The 17,133-nt window shown below is 42.1% G+C and overlaps 2 protein-coding genes across 2 annotated transcripts in view; both read right to left on the reverse strand.

Moving 5' to 3' along the window:
- pla2g12a (phospholipase A2, group XIIA) overlaps nucleotides 1–2,993 on the reverse strand; it is an 8,180-nt gene extending 5,187 nt beyond the window's left edge. The window contains exon 1 of the mRNA XM_072677163.1: nucleotides 2,587–2,993. Within this exon, the coding sequence (XP_072533264.1) occupies nucleotides 2,587–2,803 (217 nt within the window). The 5' untranslated portion in view covers nucleotides 2,804–2,993. The remainder of the gene's footprint in view (nucleotides 1–2,586) is intronic.
- Nucleotides 2,994–4,763: 1,770 nt separating this feature from the next.
- The window catches only part of dnajb14 (DnaJ heat shock protein family (Hsp40) member B14), a 28,144-nt gene continuing 15,774 nt past the window's right edge, over nucleotides 4,764–17,133 (reverse strand). Inside the window, exons 3-8 of the mRNA XM_072678598.1 lie at nucleotides 12,305–12,450; nucleotides 11,554–11,742; nucleotides 9,949–10,034; nucleotides 7,963–8,072; nucleotides 7,270–7,442; nucleotides 4,764–5,680 (exon numbers count right to left, since the gene is read on the reverse strand). Coding sequence (XP_072534699.1) covers nucleotides 5,556–5,680; nucleotides 7,270–7,442; nucleotides 7,963–8,072; nucleotides 9,949–10,034; nucleotides 11,554–11,742; nucleotides 12,305–12,450 — 829 coding nt within the window. The 3' untranslated portion in view covers nucleotides 4,764–5,555. The remainder of the gene's footprint in view (nucleotides 5,681–7,269; nucleotides 7,443–7,962; nucleotides 8,073–9,948; nucleotides 10,035–11,553; nucleotides 11,743–12,304; nucleotides 12,451–17,133) is intronic.

Raw genomic sequence — 17,133 nt, forward strand, 5'->3', positions numbered from 1 at the left:
GCAGATAATCAGAGCTCTTCCATACATACACTCTATCCACCATACTCTCATAAAAACATATGATACCATGATAAGAAATTTATCACGATATGATAATATATTGTCATATTGCCCAGCTGTAGGTTGAAGGGTTAGAAGTTAGGGACGCACCGAATATTCAGCGACCGAATGTTGTTTCCTGCACGAGACCCTGCCGTTCTTAAACTGGGAGAACTGGGTAGAGGGAGGAAGACTCAGTGGCTGCAACTGGGTTAAAATTAAATATCATTTTTTTATAATGTTCTGTAATGTTACATCATTTCCTTCCCTCAGAAATGGGGGTCTGCTGCTGCTATTTTCACTGATACAGGTTTTTGATGCTGCCAAGTTACTGAAGTTTTTATTTACAGTTGGTTTCTTGAGGACTTTGTTTTATATAAAAATGCAGAAATTTTAGAATTCAGAATATTATATTTCACTTTAATTTATTTTTTTATTTATAAAGTTCAAGTCAGAGTTAAAAAAATAATGAAGTTCAGTGTTGTGCATCCACCTGCTGTTATTATTAGTGTGACATTTTTAACATGCAAATCAAGCGGCCATCAGCTGACCCTGACCTCTAAACATCGGCATCGGCTATAGAAAAACCAATATCTCTAAGAGCCCGAAACCGTCGGACAACTTACGAATAAACGAACGCTATAATAAGCTGTAGGTTTCTGATGTTTAATACTTCCATAATTAAAATATTCAAATATTTATAATTCTGTATCATCTCTGTCATGCAAAAACCCTGTATCTCCAGAACAGCAGCTTTACAGGAGGAGGAGAAACCTTCTGGAAGTTCAATGGAAGTGGATGTAATAGATTTTGGATTTGGTTCATTATGGAATTCTGATACAGTGTAAAGAACATCTGCCAAAAGCGGTAAGCAGCAAAATTAGAGATACAAGGGAACGTTAGCATATATAATCAATATAAATGAAATGAATGGCCCTCAACAATACATCAGCAGGGCCACCTTTACACACACATTAAAGGGTCCATATTAAACAAAACTGATTGTTCCTTATTTATTTATTTTATTTAAGAGTGTGATTTTTCTAAGAGCCCCCAAATAGAAATGCTGATTCAGCACAATCCCAGACATCCGGCCTACAGACCTCAATAAACGACCCACCTCAATCTACACTCTCAGAAATGAAGGTGCTACAAAGGGTTCTTTGAGCGAAGCCCCAGAAGAACCCATGTAAAGGTTCTTCACACACACTGCTTATACAAAAACTATTCTATATGGAACCGAAAATGGTTCTTCTACAGCGTAGAAGCCAGTGGTCAAAACTAGGGTATTATTAAATTATTATTAATAAGTATTTATATTATAATCAGGGTAAAAATCATTATACTGTTATAGTTAAGGGTACTGTTTAAATACAGGTATTTACTTTCTTTATTTAACAGAATGAAAGAAGGGCTCGGGCAGCTGTATCTGGTGCTTCTGGGCAGTGCAGCCTGCGGACTGGACGTGGCCCAGGACTGAAGCTACCCGAGTCTATACTGGAAATCAAACTGCGGCCTGTTGTTTTTGTGAGATGTGCCGCCCATTCTCTCTGAACTTAAAATAAGGGCTTCAGCCCAGACGGCTTTTTCAATGAGGCGTCCAATCAGAAATGACCTCATTACATTAACCTGGATTAAAAAGGCTGGAAAAACAGGCAGGTAATCACTGCTCTGCTGTTCGGTGCTGTAGACCCACTCTAATGTTGTAACTATATGGATATTCACTGAGGAGAGTATGGGAAGAACATGTTCGATACAGGTCCTTTAACAATTTAAAGCCTGAACCATCAAATAATTGCCAGAAAAAAAATATCGTGAGTGTTTATTTGACCTTATATTCAATTATTTAAAAAAAAAAAAAAAAAAAACACTTACAAATAAACACCCTGATACCACTGCTACCTGTCTAATGACCATGTTAAAACCTAAACGGACTCTTAACTATCTGCCACTATTAATATCACCACTATTAACTATCTGCACCATGATTATTATATTATGATTATGATCAGAGCAGTTAGAGTAGCAGTACAGATTGTTTGGTAACTTTTATCAATAATTTATCAATAGTTGGTTCCTCCCAAGGTTTCTTCCTCCAGCTCTGAGGAGGTTTTTTCCGTTATTTATTTTTTGTCTCTGTCTTTTACTAATTATTAATTGTGTAAAGCTGCTTTGTGCCAAAAAGCGCCTTACAAATAAATTTGACTTGACTTAACATTACTTTAATTGTTTAGAATATCTGATGGTATTTTTAAACAGACTAAATCATATAAAATACTACATTGTTGAAGGTTAATATTTTTAGGTAATTTCAGACAGAAATCTGTATGTATTTTACTGGTGCCTGCAGTACACAGATAATCCACCAGAGGGCACCAGAGACAACGCGTCTTTTTTTTTTTTATGTATGTAATTACTTTCTCTTTACTTAATGATATATTATTGTTTTTACTTCTATATATATGTATGTTATTATCTACATTTATCCATGTAATTATTTAATTATCACGCTGAAACGGGCCTGAGATCAACAGGTCTCTCACCCACCATCACTGCACTTATACTGGCACAGTCCGTCTGAGCCCCCGATCAGGTCCAGAGCATAGTTGAGGTACGTGTCTATCTTATGGATGCCGTTCCTGATGGTTTTTAAAGTTTTCCTCCAGTCTGGGGTCTCTGGTTCGAACTGGTCCTCGAACCCCCCGGCCCTGGTCAGGAAGCCCAGGGAGAGCAGCAGCAGAGCCGAGGTGGCGCTGCAGGGCATAGTCCAGCCAGCGGGGCGCCGGCAGCGCTTCCCCGCCACTTTCACTGCTTCACACGGTCAACATTAACACTCGCACCCGGAGTCAACGTCCACCCACTAAAACGAGCAGTTCGGGGGATACTGGGGGTTAAACGGCGCAGTAAGCAACAGCAGCGGTCATCTCCAGCAGCCCCCCCCTACTCTCCCAGTCATCCCCTATGAGTCACTGAGACTGGAAGTCACATCCGGGTCTTAATCTGTAAATGTAAGAAAATAAAAGCCGTCGGGAAAGCTCCGTGTTTCGCTGCAACCCTCTCTATAACACAGTTTATATTTTAAAGACCCACATATGCAAATATTTAGCGAATAATGTCTTAATTTTAGTTTTTAAAGAGTTAAAAAACAAAGTGAAAGTGAGCTCAGTTTGTTTACGTCGCTTTGTCGCCGCCTCTGGACGGCAGGTGTAACTACATTCAATTATACCCGACGTCGCCACAAGGGGGCGGAAATTCACGATTCTTCACTGCGCCAGTTTTGAAATATTCGCTTCTACGGAGTCTGCCCTCCCCTCTTTTGCTGGAATAGCCTTGAATACCCAAACTACACTTTTGGGAAGGTTTGATGAGGATTTGATTGCATTTAGCCACATAAGAGATCATCAGTGTGGTCAGGTACTGCCAATCAAGCTCATCCCAAAGGTATTAGATGGCGCTCCATCATCACTGTAGTCCACGCGTGGCCTGGACCATGGTGACCTCAGGGTGATATGCTCACAGCTGCCCGAGAGAGTCCCTAATCTATTGGTCAGGGCTTCTCTACTGAGATTCTACAGAAGATGTGTCTGTCCAGTCCCAGCTGAATGCCTGTATTAGGAAATGGTGCAGGTAAAGGAGCGGGGTTGGGTTTGAGTTTGTCCCACATCTCAGACTAACGAGGGGGAAATATCACCTGGTTACTTTCTACCAGAACATTGTGGGTTTTCATGGTGAGTGGGTCTATTGACAGTTGTGTGTACTAGCTCCTGTATGTGCTACCACTTTATTTAAGTCTCCCTCTTGGTGGCGTAATAGAGCACTGTTTTGAAGCAGATCAACTTCAGCTCACAGTGAGAGCAAGCCAGGCTAAAGTACCGCCTCCAAACACGGTGGAGGTAGTTTCATCATCAACAGCTCACAGTGGGAGCTAGCCAGGCTAAAGTACAGCCTCCAAACATGGTGGAGGTAGTTTCATCATCAACAGCTCACAGTGGGAGCTAGCCAGGCTAAAGTACAGCCTCCAAACACGGTGGAGGTAGTTTCATCATCAACAGCTCACAGTGGGAGCTAGCCAGGCTAAAGTACAGCCTCCAAACATGGTGGAGGTAGTTTCATCATCAACAGCTCACAGTGGGAGCTAGCCAGGCTAAAGTACAGCCTCCAAACATGGTGGAGGTAGTTTCATCATCAACAGCTCACAGTGAGAGCTAGCCAGGCTAAAGTACAGCCTCCAAACATGGTGGAGGTAGTTTCATCATCAACAGCTCACAGTGAGAGCTAGCCAGGCTAAAGTACAGCCTCCAAACATGGTGGAGGTAGTTTCAACAGCAGCTCTACTGGGGAGGGGGGGTGAGGGTGGAATGTGGTCAGCACACTCCTAATTCAAAACTACCTGTACTTTAGCCTGGCTAGTGCTCAGTGTGCTCCATTACGCCACCAAGAGATTAAAAATAATATAGGAGTGAATTCTGGGACTTCTACACACATACTGTTATGGTACAGGTATTCAGGGGGAATCTGGAGAAATACCTGTCCCACCGCTGGGGAAACTGGTAGAGGGCGTTGCCATGGGAACATGCCCAAAAGCCTGTTCTACTGGAAGCAGTTTAACTACAGAATATACCCAGGTGTTAGTTAACCCTACTTGAGCCTTTGCCCCACCATCACCTGCTTTACCATAGATCTCTTGATTAACCGAAGCGCTGGTCAGAAACGGTCACTCTTACTCAGTAATAATTTAAACTTTATTCAAATGATTAGTCAAGCAATGAAGAAATATCTCAGTTCTCTAGAGACTTAAATAACTTCAAACATTCAGAATTAAAATGTACAACGACATGAATCAAAATGGTTTCAGAGGTCCGTCCAGCAGGGTCCTGGCATGCGCTTCTGAGGCCTTCAGGAAAACGCAAGTCTTGCAGCTCGTCCCAGTACCGTTCATCATCATGGAGCTTTGAAGTGTGGAATAGCGAACGATCTAACAGTGGTTTCTCCGAGTTACTAGTGCTGCTAAGTTTTTTTTTTCCTCTGGGAGAAAGGCTACGTCCCCCTGGATGTCAGAAGTCTTTAGAAAGTCTTACTTTAAGTTGAGCGTATGTGGAAGAAGCAGCAGGAACGAGGAAGATTTGGGATTGGATTTGTCCACCGTGCAGCCAGAACCAGTCTGTCCTTCAGGTCACTGTCCGGTGTCCGGTCGCGCTATTCTTCATAGTAGCTCGTTCATCCAGAGAGATAGAAAAGGTGTTGGGAAATCAGCTCTGTTTCGTTGCTTGATTTTTGCTGAACCGCAGCAAGGCATATAGTCCAAGGAAGGTGTGGAAGGGTTGGAATGGGGGTGGCGTTCAAAGTAAGAGAGCGTTCACAGTACAGTACATGTTAATTTTTGTTGTGTTTTTTTTTTTAGTACTTTCTTCCTCCTACCATTGTAATTTCTTTCCTTAAAAAAACATTTACATATGACATATACATATATATTCTCTCATATATATTTTCTAAGAGAGTCTGTGGAAGCCTGAAGCTCATCCGCCACGGAAGAGCTCGTTTAGTCTGTCCAGTTCTTTGCAGTTGTCCATGGTCATTAGCTCGGCCTTCTTGCGCAGCCTGTCGTCCCTGTACACTTTGGCGGCGTAGAGCAGGTCTGTTTCTGAGAAAGAAAAACACACAGAGCAACAAAATCAGACATTAGTAAGTGGAGTTAAATTACTCTGAGAGGGTCTTTGAACAGTTTTACAACCAAGAGAAAAACAATAAAGCCCATTTTTCTGAAGACTGTTTGAAATGGGTTTGAATACTGAGAGTTTCTTCTGTCGGCTGCTGTGTTTATGTGATGACTGTAGACAGCTGATGGAGGAGAGAGATGCATACAGTCAAATCCTTTTCCCAACATTTGCTGTTGGTTGGGAACGAGCGGTGGGATAAAGTGGATACCACAGGAGCTGAATGTTCTGCATGCCCATACACATACAACAAACTGCAAACCTCAATGGAAACAACATCAGCAAATGGTCCAAACACTTGCACTCCATCATGTTCAGATATCCTCAGATATGTTCAGATTTGTCTTCAAATCTGGACCTTAAATCCAGCTTCCTGTCCTAGACTTTGTAATTCTTGGTGCGTTTGACACTACAGGTTTTCTTTCTCATGAAGTGAATCGGGCTCCTCAGGGCCCCAGTGTCTTCCCAAAGTCTAATAAGTGTCTGCCATGTCTTACCAGTACTGCCCTTCTCTCCACGTTGAACAGGGAAGGGTCCTGCCCGGTCTTTGAGTCTCAGCAACAAGATAAAGTCCTTCCCATGGAATTCAGTGGCTGGGTGCCAGGACAGGACCATAACTGAGGAAATGTGCTGCCCTCGGCACACCTTTACCCCCCACCCTACAGACACAGTGCCTAGCTGGCTGCCAGAACAGAGAAGTGGAAAGACGGCCTGGTGCTTGCTTGTATGTATATATGGGCTGGGACTCAGTTCTAGATATCAGAACCTCAGTAAAACGCTTAACAAATGTGTAATAAATAAATAAATAAATAAATATATTACACAGCCGCTTTTATTTTATTTATTTTTTTATTTATATTTTTTTTATCTTTTTATTTATATATATATATAAAAATAAAATAAAAGAGGCTGTGTGCATTGCCATGGTAACGGTTCTGTTAACCAGTGATGGAGAGCTGTCAGTCACGCGTGTTTATTAGAATATTAAGAGCAGACTGGAGCTTCCAGCTGATTTCTGAGAAGAGTTTTATCATATTTCTGCTTCCTGATTTCTACTGAAACTTTAATGAACATCCATGTTTAACATTATACAAAACTTCCATATATCAAAATGTGTTCCCAGGGGCTTGAGCGGTTTCTAGATACGAGGTCCAAATAAATCTTCGTTACAGACAATGCTTTAGCCAGCATCAGCAGCAAGGCAAATCAACCATATTCATCCCACCCTTCACATGAACTTTACTGAAATTACAGACTACCGCATGTTAAACGGTCAGAGACACAGAGCTCCACTACAGCAGTTAGTTAATAAACCAATCATGAACTGTGATTGAGTGTGATGTTCCCCTCTCCTCAGAGAACAGGATGAAACTGTTCATTCACAGAAGCAGGATTCGTTCAGCATGCCTGCACAAACTCTGTGAGGACATGGCCTGTACTTCACCACAGCAGGGCAGGGCAGGGAACCCACGTGTGATAGAAGTGGGGAAGCGTGGGGGGGGTGTGAGGAACCTACTCGTCTGTCTTTCCTTCCAGCAGTTGTTGCGCACATTGGTGACGTAATCATCCTCCACGCTCTTCTCAATCTTCTGCAGTGCGGAGCCCTTGTACTCGGACTTGAAGTCTCTGGTGACGTAGTAATCAACATGCAGGTTCTCCGTCTGCCTCTTCACCGTCTGGCCCGTGGACCTGCAACCGCACATCAGAGCTCATTAATAGACGTAGATTAAGGTGCAGCATATCATATATATCATATCATACCTATAAATCATATTGTAGAAAAGATAATGGCAATAATACGCTCTAATGAACTGATGGTGAACATGCGGTTCTGAAGAACCAGGAGCTTTACCTGCCAAATCAGTCCCTCACCTTTTCTGATGGGAGTCAGAAAGTTGGGGCTGTGCGTTGGCAAGAATCTGGCGATGCGACGTATAATGATAAAGAGGTGCGCTACGATATACTGCAATACTGTTAGCAATATGATATATACACACACACTACAGAGACAAAAGTATTGGGACACCTGCTCCTTCGGACATCAAGGGTATTAAAAGAGTTTCTCCTGCTTTTGTTGGAGCAACTGTCTCTACAAAAACATTTGATATTATTTATGATACTACAACCGTCTGCCACTGTGAGCTTTTCTAAAGCTGATTTTGAAACGATGATTAAACTGTACAGTGCAGAGTAAGGAAATTCCACATACGGTCTGGAATACAGGCTGTAGGGAGGAGTCGACACCATCAGCTGGCTGAGAACCGAAACCAGGATCAGTACGACTATCGGCATCAGCTGAATAAACATGGAAAAGCCTCCCTGGGAGAAAGAGAGAGACAGAGAGACAAACATCAGATTGACATCAACTGATACAGATGTCAAGCTACACACAACACACAAACGAAATGATTTTGCATGATATAGTGTACTTGTTTAATCATCGGTTATTAGTAATGCTAGGAGTCATTTTGTTAAGATAATGATCAGCTGAATTTCGAGGCCAGTCAAGACTCAAAACATGAATCATCCAAAGCAAGCTACAAGATCTATATACTGAACAGACACAAGTGCAGAGCTGAATGACCTGAGCCACCTTGCTTTCATGCAAACTGGTAAAACCAGGATCTCAGCAATTCTGGAGTTTCCAAAGGCTGCTACCTTAATGATCAATCCATGGTATGTAAGCACACAGTGTATAATCAATGAAGGCTAGTTATTTGCCAAATAATGGAGTAAAAAGTAATCATCGTCTTCGACACTGTCTGCACTCTTAAGGCCTTTTCAAATCAGCATTATGAAGGGACCCCATTCGTCCCTCACATGGACTTTCCTCACTGCTGCAGTAAGGCAGAAGGTACAGGAGCATCCGTGCTGTTGCTGCACGGCTCGGCACCAGCTTTATCCCAGCAGTCAGACTTTTATACAACAGAGACTGAACTAAACCCCCACGACCCATAGCATTTTAACCTGTCTGCATCCTCTCTTATTTATACATTAGTTTTTACATATAGTATCATGTGCGTTGCTGGCTGTCTGTATATAATGTCACACAGCATGTTAAATATCTATGCACCTCGTTATTAATCCCTACCTGTTAAAGATCTATGCACCTTAATCATTACCTCTATTTAGAATAGAGTCGTATTTACTGTCTTTACTGTACTGTCTTGCACGTTGCACTTGTTTTGTGCCTCTTGAGACAGGTGACAAACCACACATTGGTAAGACCGTTAGTTTTAACAAAGCTCAAGCCGCTCTCTTATTGGAAATGTCTATTCCACCTTAAAAGCTGTAGCTGTTCCGTTCCAGTACTGTTGCAGAACTGCTGCTCCAGGCCATTCGATAAATGTAGATAAGTGTGCACACGCCATGTAATTCTGCCATCATAGGTGGGGATGATTGTAAACTGTATAAATTATTATATTCATTTATTGTCACTTATAATTAAGACTAATCATCATCATCAAACAAAATGTTTACTTTAAATGATCAGTTTGTGGCTTCTATCTGCTACAAATATTGGAGGCAGTGGTGGCTCAGCAGTTAGAGCATCGGGCTACTGAGAACTGAGTTGGGGGGGGCATACCTGCCATTGTTGGGCTCTTGAGCAAGCACCTTAACCCTCTCCACATCACTGCCCAGGTGCTTTGAGCATGCGTGCTCACTGTCACTGTTTGCTTGCTCATCAGTGTGTGTGTTCAATACACTGATGAGATAAAGGCGGAGGCCAAATTCCATCCACTAAAGGGTAAAAAGGTAAAGGTGCATGTATTTGTCACTGTACAGCGAAATGTGTCCTCCGCATTTAACCCATCTGTGGTAGTGAACACACACACACACACACACACACACACACACACACACACACACACACACACACACACACACTAGTGAACTAGGGGCAGTGAGTACACACACACCCAGAGCGGTGGGCAGCCAACTCCAGCGCCCGGGGAGCAGAGAGGGTAAAGGGCCTTGCTCAAGGGCACAACAGTGGCAGCTTACCGAGCCCGGGAATCGAACCCACAACCTAAGGGTGCACACACTGTTGTCTCGGTCTAATGCTCACACTAGAGATGCAAGCTCTCTGGGCCAGTGTGTTGCCCAGCAGTGAGCCTGGTGTGTAGTTCTGCCTGGTTAGCGCAACTCGGATGACGGAACAAGAACCAAACAAAATGAAGAAAAGCCCACGTACATCTCCCCTCTCCTCTCTCTCTCTTCTGGCGTGTTCCGTCTGCTGAGCGTACCGAGCGCGGCCATTAGTGAACGTGTGCGTACTCGCTAGGGAGGGGAAGGGAGGGAGAGATATAGATAATGATCAACCTTAATTATCCTTTACTACGGCCTCGAAGAGCCACAGCAACACAGCTTACAGTTTTACCTCCTCAGACGCCAACTCGGGATGCAACTCCTCAGCTAATTAAGAAATCATTTCTAGAGAGGAATCAGTCAGAAATTCTTATCTACTACAAAACTCAGCACTAGTCCGTAAAACGGACCTCACTCGAAAGAAATAGGAACAATCAGATTTACACAACTACGCCCCCTAGCTTCTAATCTGATCAGGGGACATTTGGTGGGTATATGCCTCTATTACCTTTTAGTTACATTATCCCTGCATCTTCGGCGCTAAACTACAAAAATAAACGGCCTGTATGTGGGCCAAACTTAATTCCTCGTCCTCAAATGACACAAGTTACATATTACATACTAAATACTAATTAATAGCAGTTATGGATGAATTAGTGTTATAAAAGCTTTTTTTTTAAAAAAAACAACTCATAATTAAGCCTAAAATAAAGGCCTAAAGAAGTTTAGGATTAGGAAAAAGATTCCAAGGCCATCCTGTGAATGGCAGCAGTGTAGCTCACCACACTACACTACACTACACTAGAACTTTAACACCAACACTTTAACAGACAAAATATGAATCTAGTAGCTGAATATTAAGCATCTGAGAGGTGTCTGAATCAGCACTGGAGAAACAGTTCTGAGGGGAAGACGGCTTTATAACTGCGAAACACAGCAGCGCAGTGCTAATTAGGCCAGCAGGATCCCAGGACCCCACAGGTAAAGAGCCAGTTCTGATTCCTTAAATACTCCCCTTTTCCCCTGTGAGTGACGCAGCAGAGGAGCATCAGAGCACTTTCACTGCAGTACATCCACTGTAGCCCTGCAGGCCATCATTCAGATGACATTTTATATGATTTATATATGCTTTAGTACACATGTACCTTCAGTTTACCTTTCTTTTATCTGTCTAGTTACTTATATTAACTAAAATTTTTAGCTACTGTTTTTTTATTTTTTTATTTCCCCTCTTACATCCATGTATCATAATCTATATATTACGTATCAGCTCAGTTACATTGTACATGAAGGTCAGGGTTTGAATATAGATCGATTAAATTGATTAAATGATGACTTCTGGATGCGACCAGATTAGATACATAATTAGGTCAAATTTAATGTAAGCAATGAACTTACACCATATTAAACAAGCCCCACTTAGTGCTTGACATGAGGGAAGCAAACCTCACAAACATGTGGTGCACTAAAATGCAGAGATGCATTTATATGAGAGGAAACTTATAATAATACTTCAAAGTATGGATTCACTTTTAATCAAAATATTTCTATATACGCCATTACTGTGTTAACGCAGTCACATTAGTGTTTTAACGTATTAAAGAAAAGAAATAATCGTTTTATAAAGAATAACTAAATGAAACCGTCGTGAGCTCAGACATTTACACCCCTCATAAAGACACAGAGATCCTGTTCTGGTGCACTGACTTACAGGAGGGAAAGCCGCCCCCGAAGAACATGTTAAAGAGATCTTCCGGTGTGATATCAGCCTCAAAGCCTCGGTGGAAGTCGAAGCCCCCGTGGCCACTGTGTCCTGGACTGCTTGGCTCCTCCCCTCCAGTGAGGTCATATTGCCGCCGTTTATCTGCATTGCTGAGCACTGCGTACGCGTTGCCGATTTCTGCGGACAACAAACAGGAAGCAAAAACAACTGTCGTCAAAGTAGTTCCTATATATATATATATATATATATATATATATATATAAACACAAGCACACCTATACTGTCGTTATTTACCGTGCCAGCTGTTCTTTATATTGTCAAAATGTATTGATGAATGGACCAATAGAAATACTTCAAAATGACTTAAAAATAATATAAATAAATAAATAAATACATAAGGTTTTTTGGTCTTTAGTTGTCATCTTGGTAACTTTAGAAGACTTTAGATATTATACAGATATAGGATATGTATATATGGAAAATATCAACTGCAATTTCATTTTTTTTCAAATCTAAATTGCAATATGATTAATAAAATTGATTCAATTTAAAAATTAAATTAACACACACACCAAAGGGTATACGGAACACTGCTAGATTAAGATCTTAAGAGAGAGAGTGAGTCAGTGTGATGCTCACTCTACCGCTGAAAGATCAGGTCTGTACTAAAAAGCCTCTGATAGACTCAGTCCAGATCAGCAGGGTTTAATAGAAGGAAAAGGGAAGCAGCAGGAGTTACTTTTGAAGGCCTCTGTGGCTCCAGGCGCGTGATTTTTGTCCGGATGAAACTTCAACGCCAGCTTCCTGTAGGCCTTCTTCAGCTCCTCTTCATTCGCTTCCTTACTGACGCCCAGCACTTCATAGTAGTCCTTACACCTCTTTATCCTGAACACACACACAGAGATAGACAATTACTGACACCACTGACCAAGCCATCTGCCTACAGGAACAGTGGAAGTTACAGTAAATCAGGTGGCAGTAACATTTTCCAGCAGACGGGACATCTTTGCAGAACCTCAGATACCGCAGACTGTCGCTGGTCTAAGCAGTGCAATTTAGCGGCATTGAAAACATCTAGAGGTCGGGGTGGGGCCGTTTAAGCCTGAGTGATTGATTGACATACATAGTGCACCTATAATCAGTATCAGATTTATTAGTCAATTATGTTCACGCACACACACACACAAGGAATTTGTTAGTGTCTCTCTAGTATTAATACCCCCCCCATTCAACCAAGAGTGCCCAAACTTTTGACTGCAGATGCATATGAATGGGGTTCTTGAAAATATATGTAGACTATTTTCTCTTATGTGCCACTATTTTACCACCACACCACCACCATCATCATCATCATTCCATATAAAACTTGTATAGATAAGATGGCTAGACTTGGGCTGCGGTGATGACGACACACTGGAGAGATCTGAGGACGACTTCTTCACTGTGAGCAGAATGAACAGTGAATATGGGCAGGGGGGTATTCCTGACTCCCGCTGTAACCGCTGTCGCCAGCACTCAAGTTCAAATCTCAGGAGAGTAAATTAAGTAAGTATGAGAGACTTTTGGGAACAGACGCAATAAGCACAGGATGTTGCCTGAACAGAGGTCTCTGAAGACCTGGGCTCCCTCACCAGAGAGGGGGGGTTAGACCTGTTCTTCGGTTATTTCATCTATTCACCGAGCCAACACAGCCATACATTTCTACTGTATGTTAATGCAGTCATTCATACTAATGAAAACAAATTAGGAAAAGAATTCTTATGTACACTGTGTGCAAAAGTTTGTGGACACCCCTTCTAATGAATGTATTCAACTACTTTAAGCTGCACCCATTGCTAACACAGATGTGCAAACCCACACACACAGCTTGTCTAGCTCCTGTAGAAAAGTACTGCCAATAGAATAGGACTTTCTGGAGCAGATCAACTAGATCAGCCTATTGGCTCCATGATATAAAGTCCTATTGGCTCCTAGAGGGGTATAAAGTCCCCCAGCATTGAGCTCTAGAATGATGGATGGTGGAGCTGCATCCAGTACTTTTGGGATGAGGAGTTGGGGGATGATGTGGGGGGGGGGGGTAGAGACAGTAGAGACAGTTACTCCAACAGAAGCAGGATCAATTCTTTAATACCCTTAATTTCAGAAGAAACAATGAATGAGCAGTTGAGTTATGGTTCGATAATTACTATAAACAGAATACATGTTTAGATTTTTCCACAAGGAATTAAAATAATGCATCAGAATTCCTTGTTAACTCTAAGGCTGTACCTGACTCGTCAAATTGTCGTCAGTCGAATTTAGCTGATCAATATGAAGATTCTAATACTTCAGAAATAGTTTTTCATATGGGAATGTATTTTTAAGAATTAAAAATATACAGTATAAAATAAATAAATAAAAGCAGACTGTTGTAATTAAACTTTTATGCATTTAAAATATTCTCTTATAGCCCATTTTATTATTTGTTTCTTTTCACTATTGAAAATCGCTTCAACAGGCCTACATCAGCCTACATCTTCATTTATCTGTAAACCTAAACAAATAAAACAAATCAAATATAAATAAATAATTATATAATAATTATGAATAAATAAACCAAAGAAATTCGTCAAGACTTGAATTATCTTAAATAAAAATGGCAGGCCTGACAAATGTGGCGTCGCTTTGAAATATCAATTTCTCAACTTATTATGTGACTATTTTTTAATAAATATGAATAAATCTTATATGTAAACAAATAAACATTCAAACCACACACTCGTGATCTAGATTCTGGAACATTTAAGACGAAAACGCAAATGTTGTAGTCTCGGTTTCCTGCACAACAAACAGCTAATAGGTCTAAAAGGAAAAATCAGCCTGGCCTGTAGAAATCACGAGGCAGACAGTGGTCATGCTTTCCCGTGTTCCGACAACCCAGCAGGACAGATAAACGGTCAGCTAACAGTTTTAGACAAATCAGCACCACTTCAAGAGGAATCCCCAGATATAACGAAGGCAGGCTACCAGCAAACTGGAGCTCAGCTATCACTCAGTGCTATTTTAAACTGTGCTGAAATGTAGGCAGATATAAAGGCTGCCCAGATAATGGACACAAGCCTCCCTGCCCATCCAAGGACGATCATGCGTCCATGCTGCTGAGAGTGCCAGACGTCAAACCAAGGACCCTGACTCCATTTGAGACTCAAGCAATGGAAATGATCATGTTGGTCTTTTGAGAGACAAATGATTTAAATAAAATGAATCAGATATTAATGAGTGATGGGGGGGGGGGGGGGGTTAACAGTTACTGTAGAAACTACTGTAGAATATAATATACTTCATACTTGGTCAACATCAGTAAATACTGAGAGCAGATGATTCTTACTAGCATCATGTAAAGCTTATTTAGCCTCAACAGCTGCAAAAGCACTTATTTGTGGTGTGGTTTTTTTTGTGTGTGATATCCTTTGGAGTAACAGTTAATGTATGTTTGACTATAGCTTCCTGTAGCTGCTGCCCAGGTCATCAGATTCAGACCCTGACTCTGGTCTACAAAGCCAAGACTGGACCAGCCAGCCCCTCCGTACTTGATGGCGATGGTCAAAAGCCGATCTGCACCAAGAGCCCTTCCAGCTTCAAGTACGGCTCGGCTCGACCCGCCATCCTTTAAAATCCACGGAAGACGAGCGTCCAGACTTTTTACTGTCCTGCACCGAAGTGGTGGAACGAACTTCCCCTGGGTGTCCGAACAGCAGAGTCCAACACTCACTGTCCTCAAACCCAGACTGAAGACCCTCCTCTTCTGAGAGGACTTGGGTGAAGAGTAGAGTATTATGGTCTCCATATTGACTTGTGTTTAGTAGAGTCTAAGATTAGAGGATCTGGATTTTAGTCTATTTAAACTAGCTGAGGTTCTTCTGGAGTAAACAGTGAAGCTCTTTAGGAAGTCGCTCTGGAGAAGAGCGTCTGCTAAATGCCTTAAATGTAAATGGATCCAGACAGGACTAACGCGATCTGAGCAGAGCAGATAATCCAGCCTTTAATTTTCTTAGAGAAGGAGGGGGACACAAATGGTCGATCCAGAAGTGATCAATCCGAGCGGAAGCTAAAATCACACAGGAGCTTCCGCGGAAGAGGAAATCACCCCAGGACCCCCCGTACATTTAATCCCATCCGAATAGTCTGTATACACGTCCGTCTCCCTCCAACAATGTCTCTCCCTCTCTCTCTGGCCCCATGGGCTTTTGTCAATTCTCTGGAGCTCCATGGTGATTGCAGGGTGTGTGTGAAAGATTGCAGAGAAAGACTGCAGTGCTCCCAGTTCAATGGCCTGTATAAAAGCCCCCAACACAGCCCCCCAAAACAGCCCACACCAGCCTAGCCACCACAGACCTTTGCTAGTGCTGAGGGAGACTTGTATATAAAATAAACAAACAAAAATCTAAATAAATCAATTAAAAGGTGAGAAATGCTGTGTAAAAACCAGGACAACTGACAAGTCTTCTCTGGACAGTAGAGACAGTTACTCCAACAAAAGCAGGATCAGCTCTTTTTTTTATCCCCTTGATTTCAGAAGAAACAGCAAATAAGCAGGCGTCCCAATACTTTTGTCCTACTAGAATACAAGTCACAGATCATTCTTCCTTCTCCTGGACAGAGTAATGTGTTTATTAAAGAATAAAATGTGTGGTTTGCTCTTGGGCTCCACCTACAGCTGGGCAGTGTAATTCCCTTTTACTCCACTGCAGTAAATACAGATCAGGCTTTGAGTACCTTATTATGGAAAGCTGTATACGGGCATTTCTGGACGAGCTGAGAGACCCAGAAGCTTGATCTGAAGGTGGAGCAGCATGTGGGCTGAGGTGGTAGAGTAATACTACAGGATTTTACAATAATATGACTCTGTGGGTTCTGCAGCGTTACACAGCAGTTCTGGAGAGAAGTCTTATAGGAGTACGGAGTGGCAGCGTCCCGGCCTGATTTATTTATTTTATTTATTTATTTATTTATTTATTTTTGAAACGCCACATATTGTGGTCTTTCCTAAAGCAACATTAATATAGAAATATAGGAATTGGGGCCATTAGCTAATGCATGCACAGCCTCCTGTGGTCGGAGACCATTATTAGCCGGAGTAGCACACGGGAGTAGCACATGTCCACAGGGACACCGAGCAGCGTACACACCTCGTCACAGAGCTCCATGGGAGTTTGTGTGTGATGCAATATTGTGAAATACTGAAAGTTCTTGACCTGTCACTAGACATAGCGGTGCGCGCCCCCATCGTGCCGACGTACAGACAACTGTACTCTCAGTCAGACGCTCAAGAGCTGAAGCCCTGCTGAAAGAGAAAGTGCTGCGCTGTAATTGGTTAACCCATGGGAGCCATTTGCACCTCTTTAGCACGTCCACACCTAAAGTTACAGATGTGGGGAAACCACCAAGGTCTGCAGACCTGCTTAGTGTCATATAACTGAATTACCTAAAGGGACAAAAGTATTGGGACACTTGTTTCTTCATTGTTTCTTCTTAAAGAGCTGATCCTGCTTCTGTTGGAGTAACTGTCTCTCCTGTCTAGAGAAGAAG

Source organism: Salminus brasiliensis, chromosome 4 (assembly GCF_030463535.1).
Source record: "Salminus brasiliensis chromosome 4, fSalBra1.hap2, whole genome shotgun sequence".
Classification (NCBI taxonomy): Eukaryota; Metazoa; Chordata; class Actinopteri; order Characiformes; family Bryconidae; genus Salminus; species Salminus brasiliensis.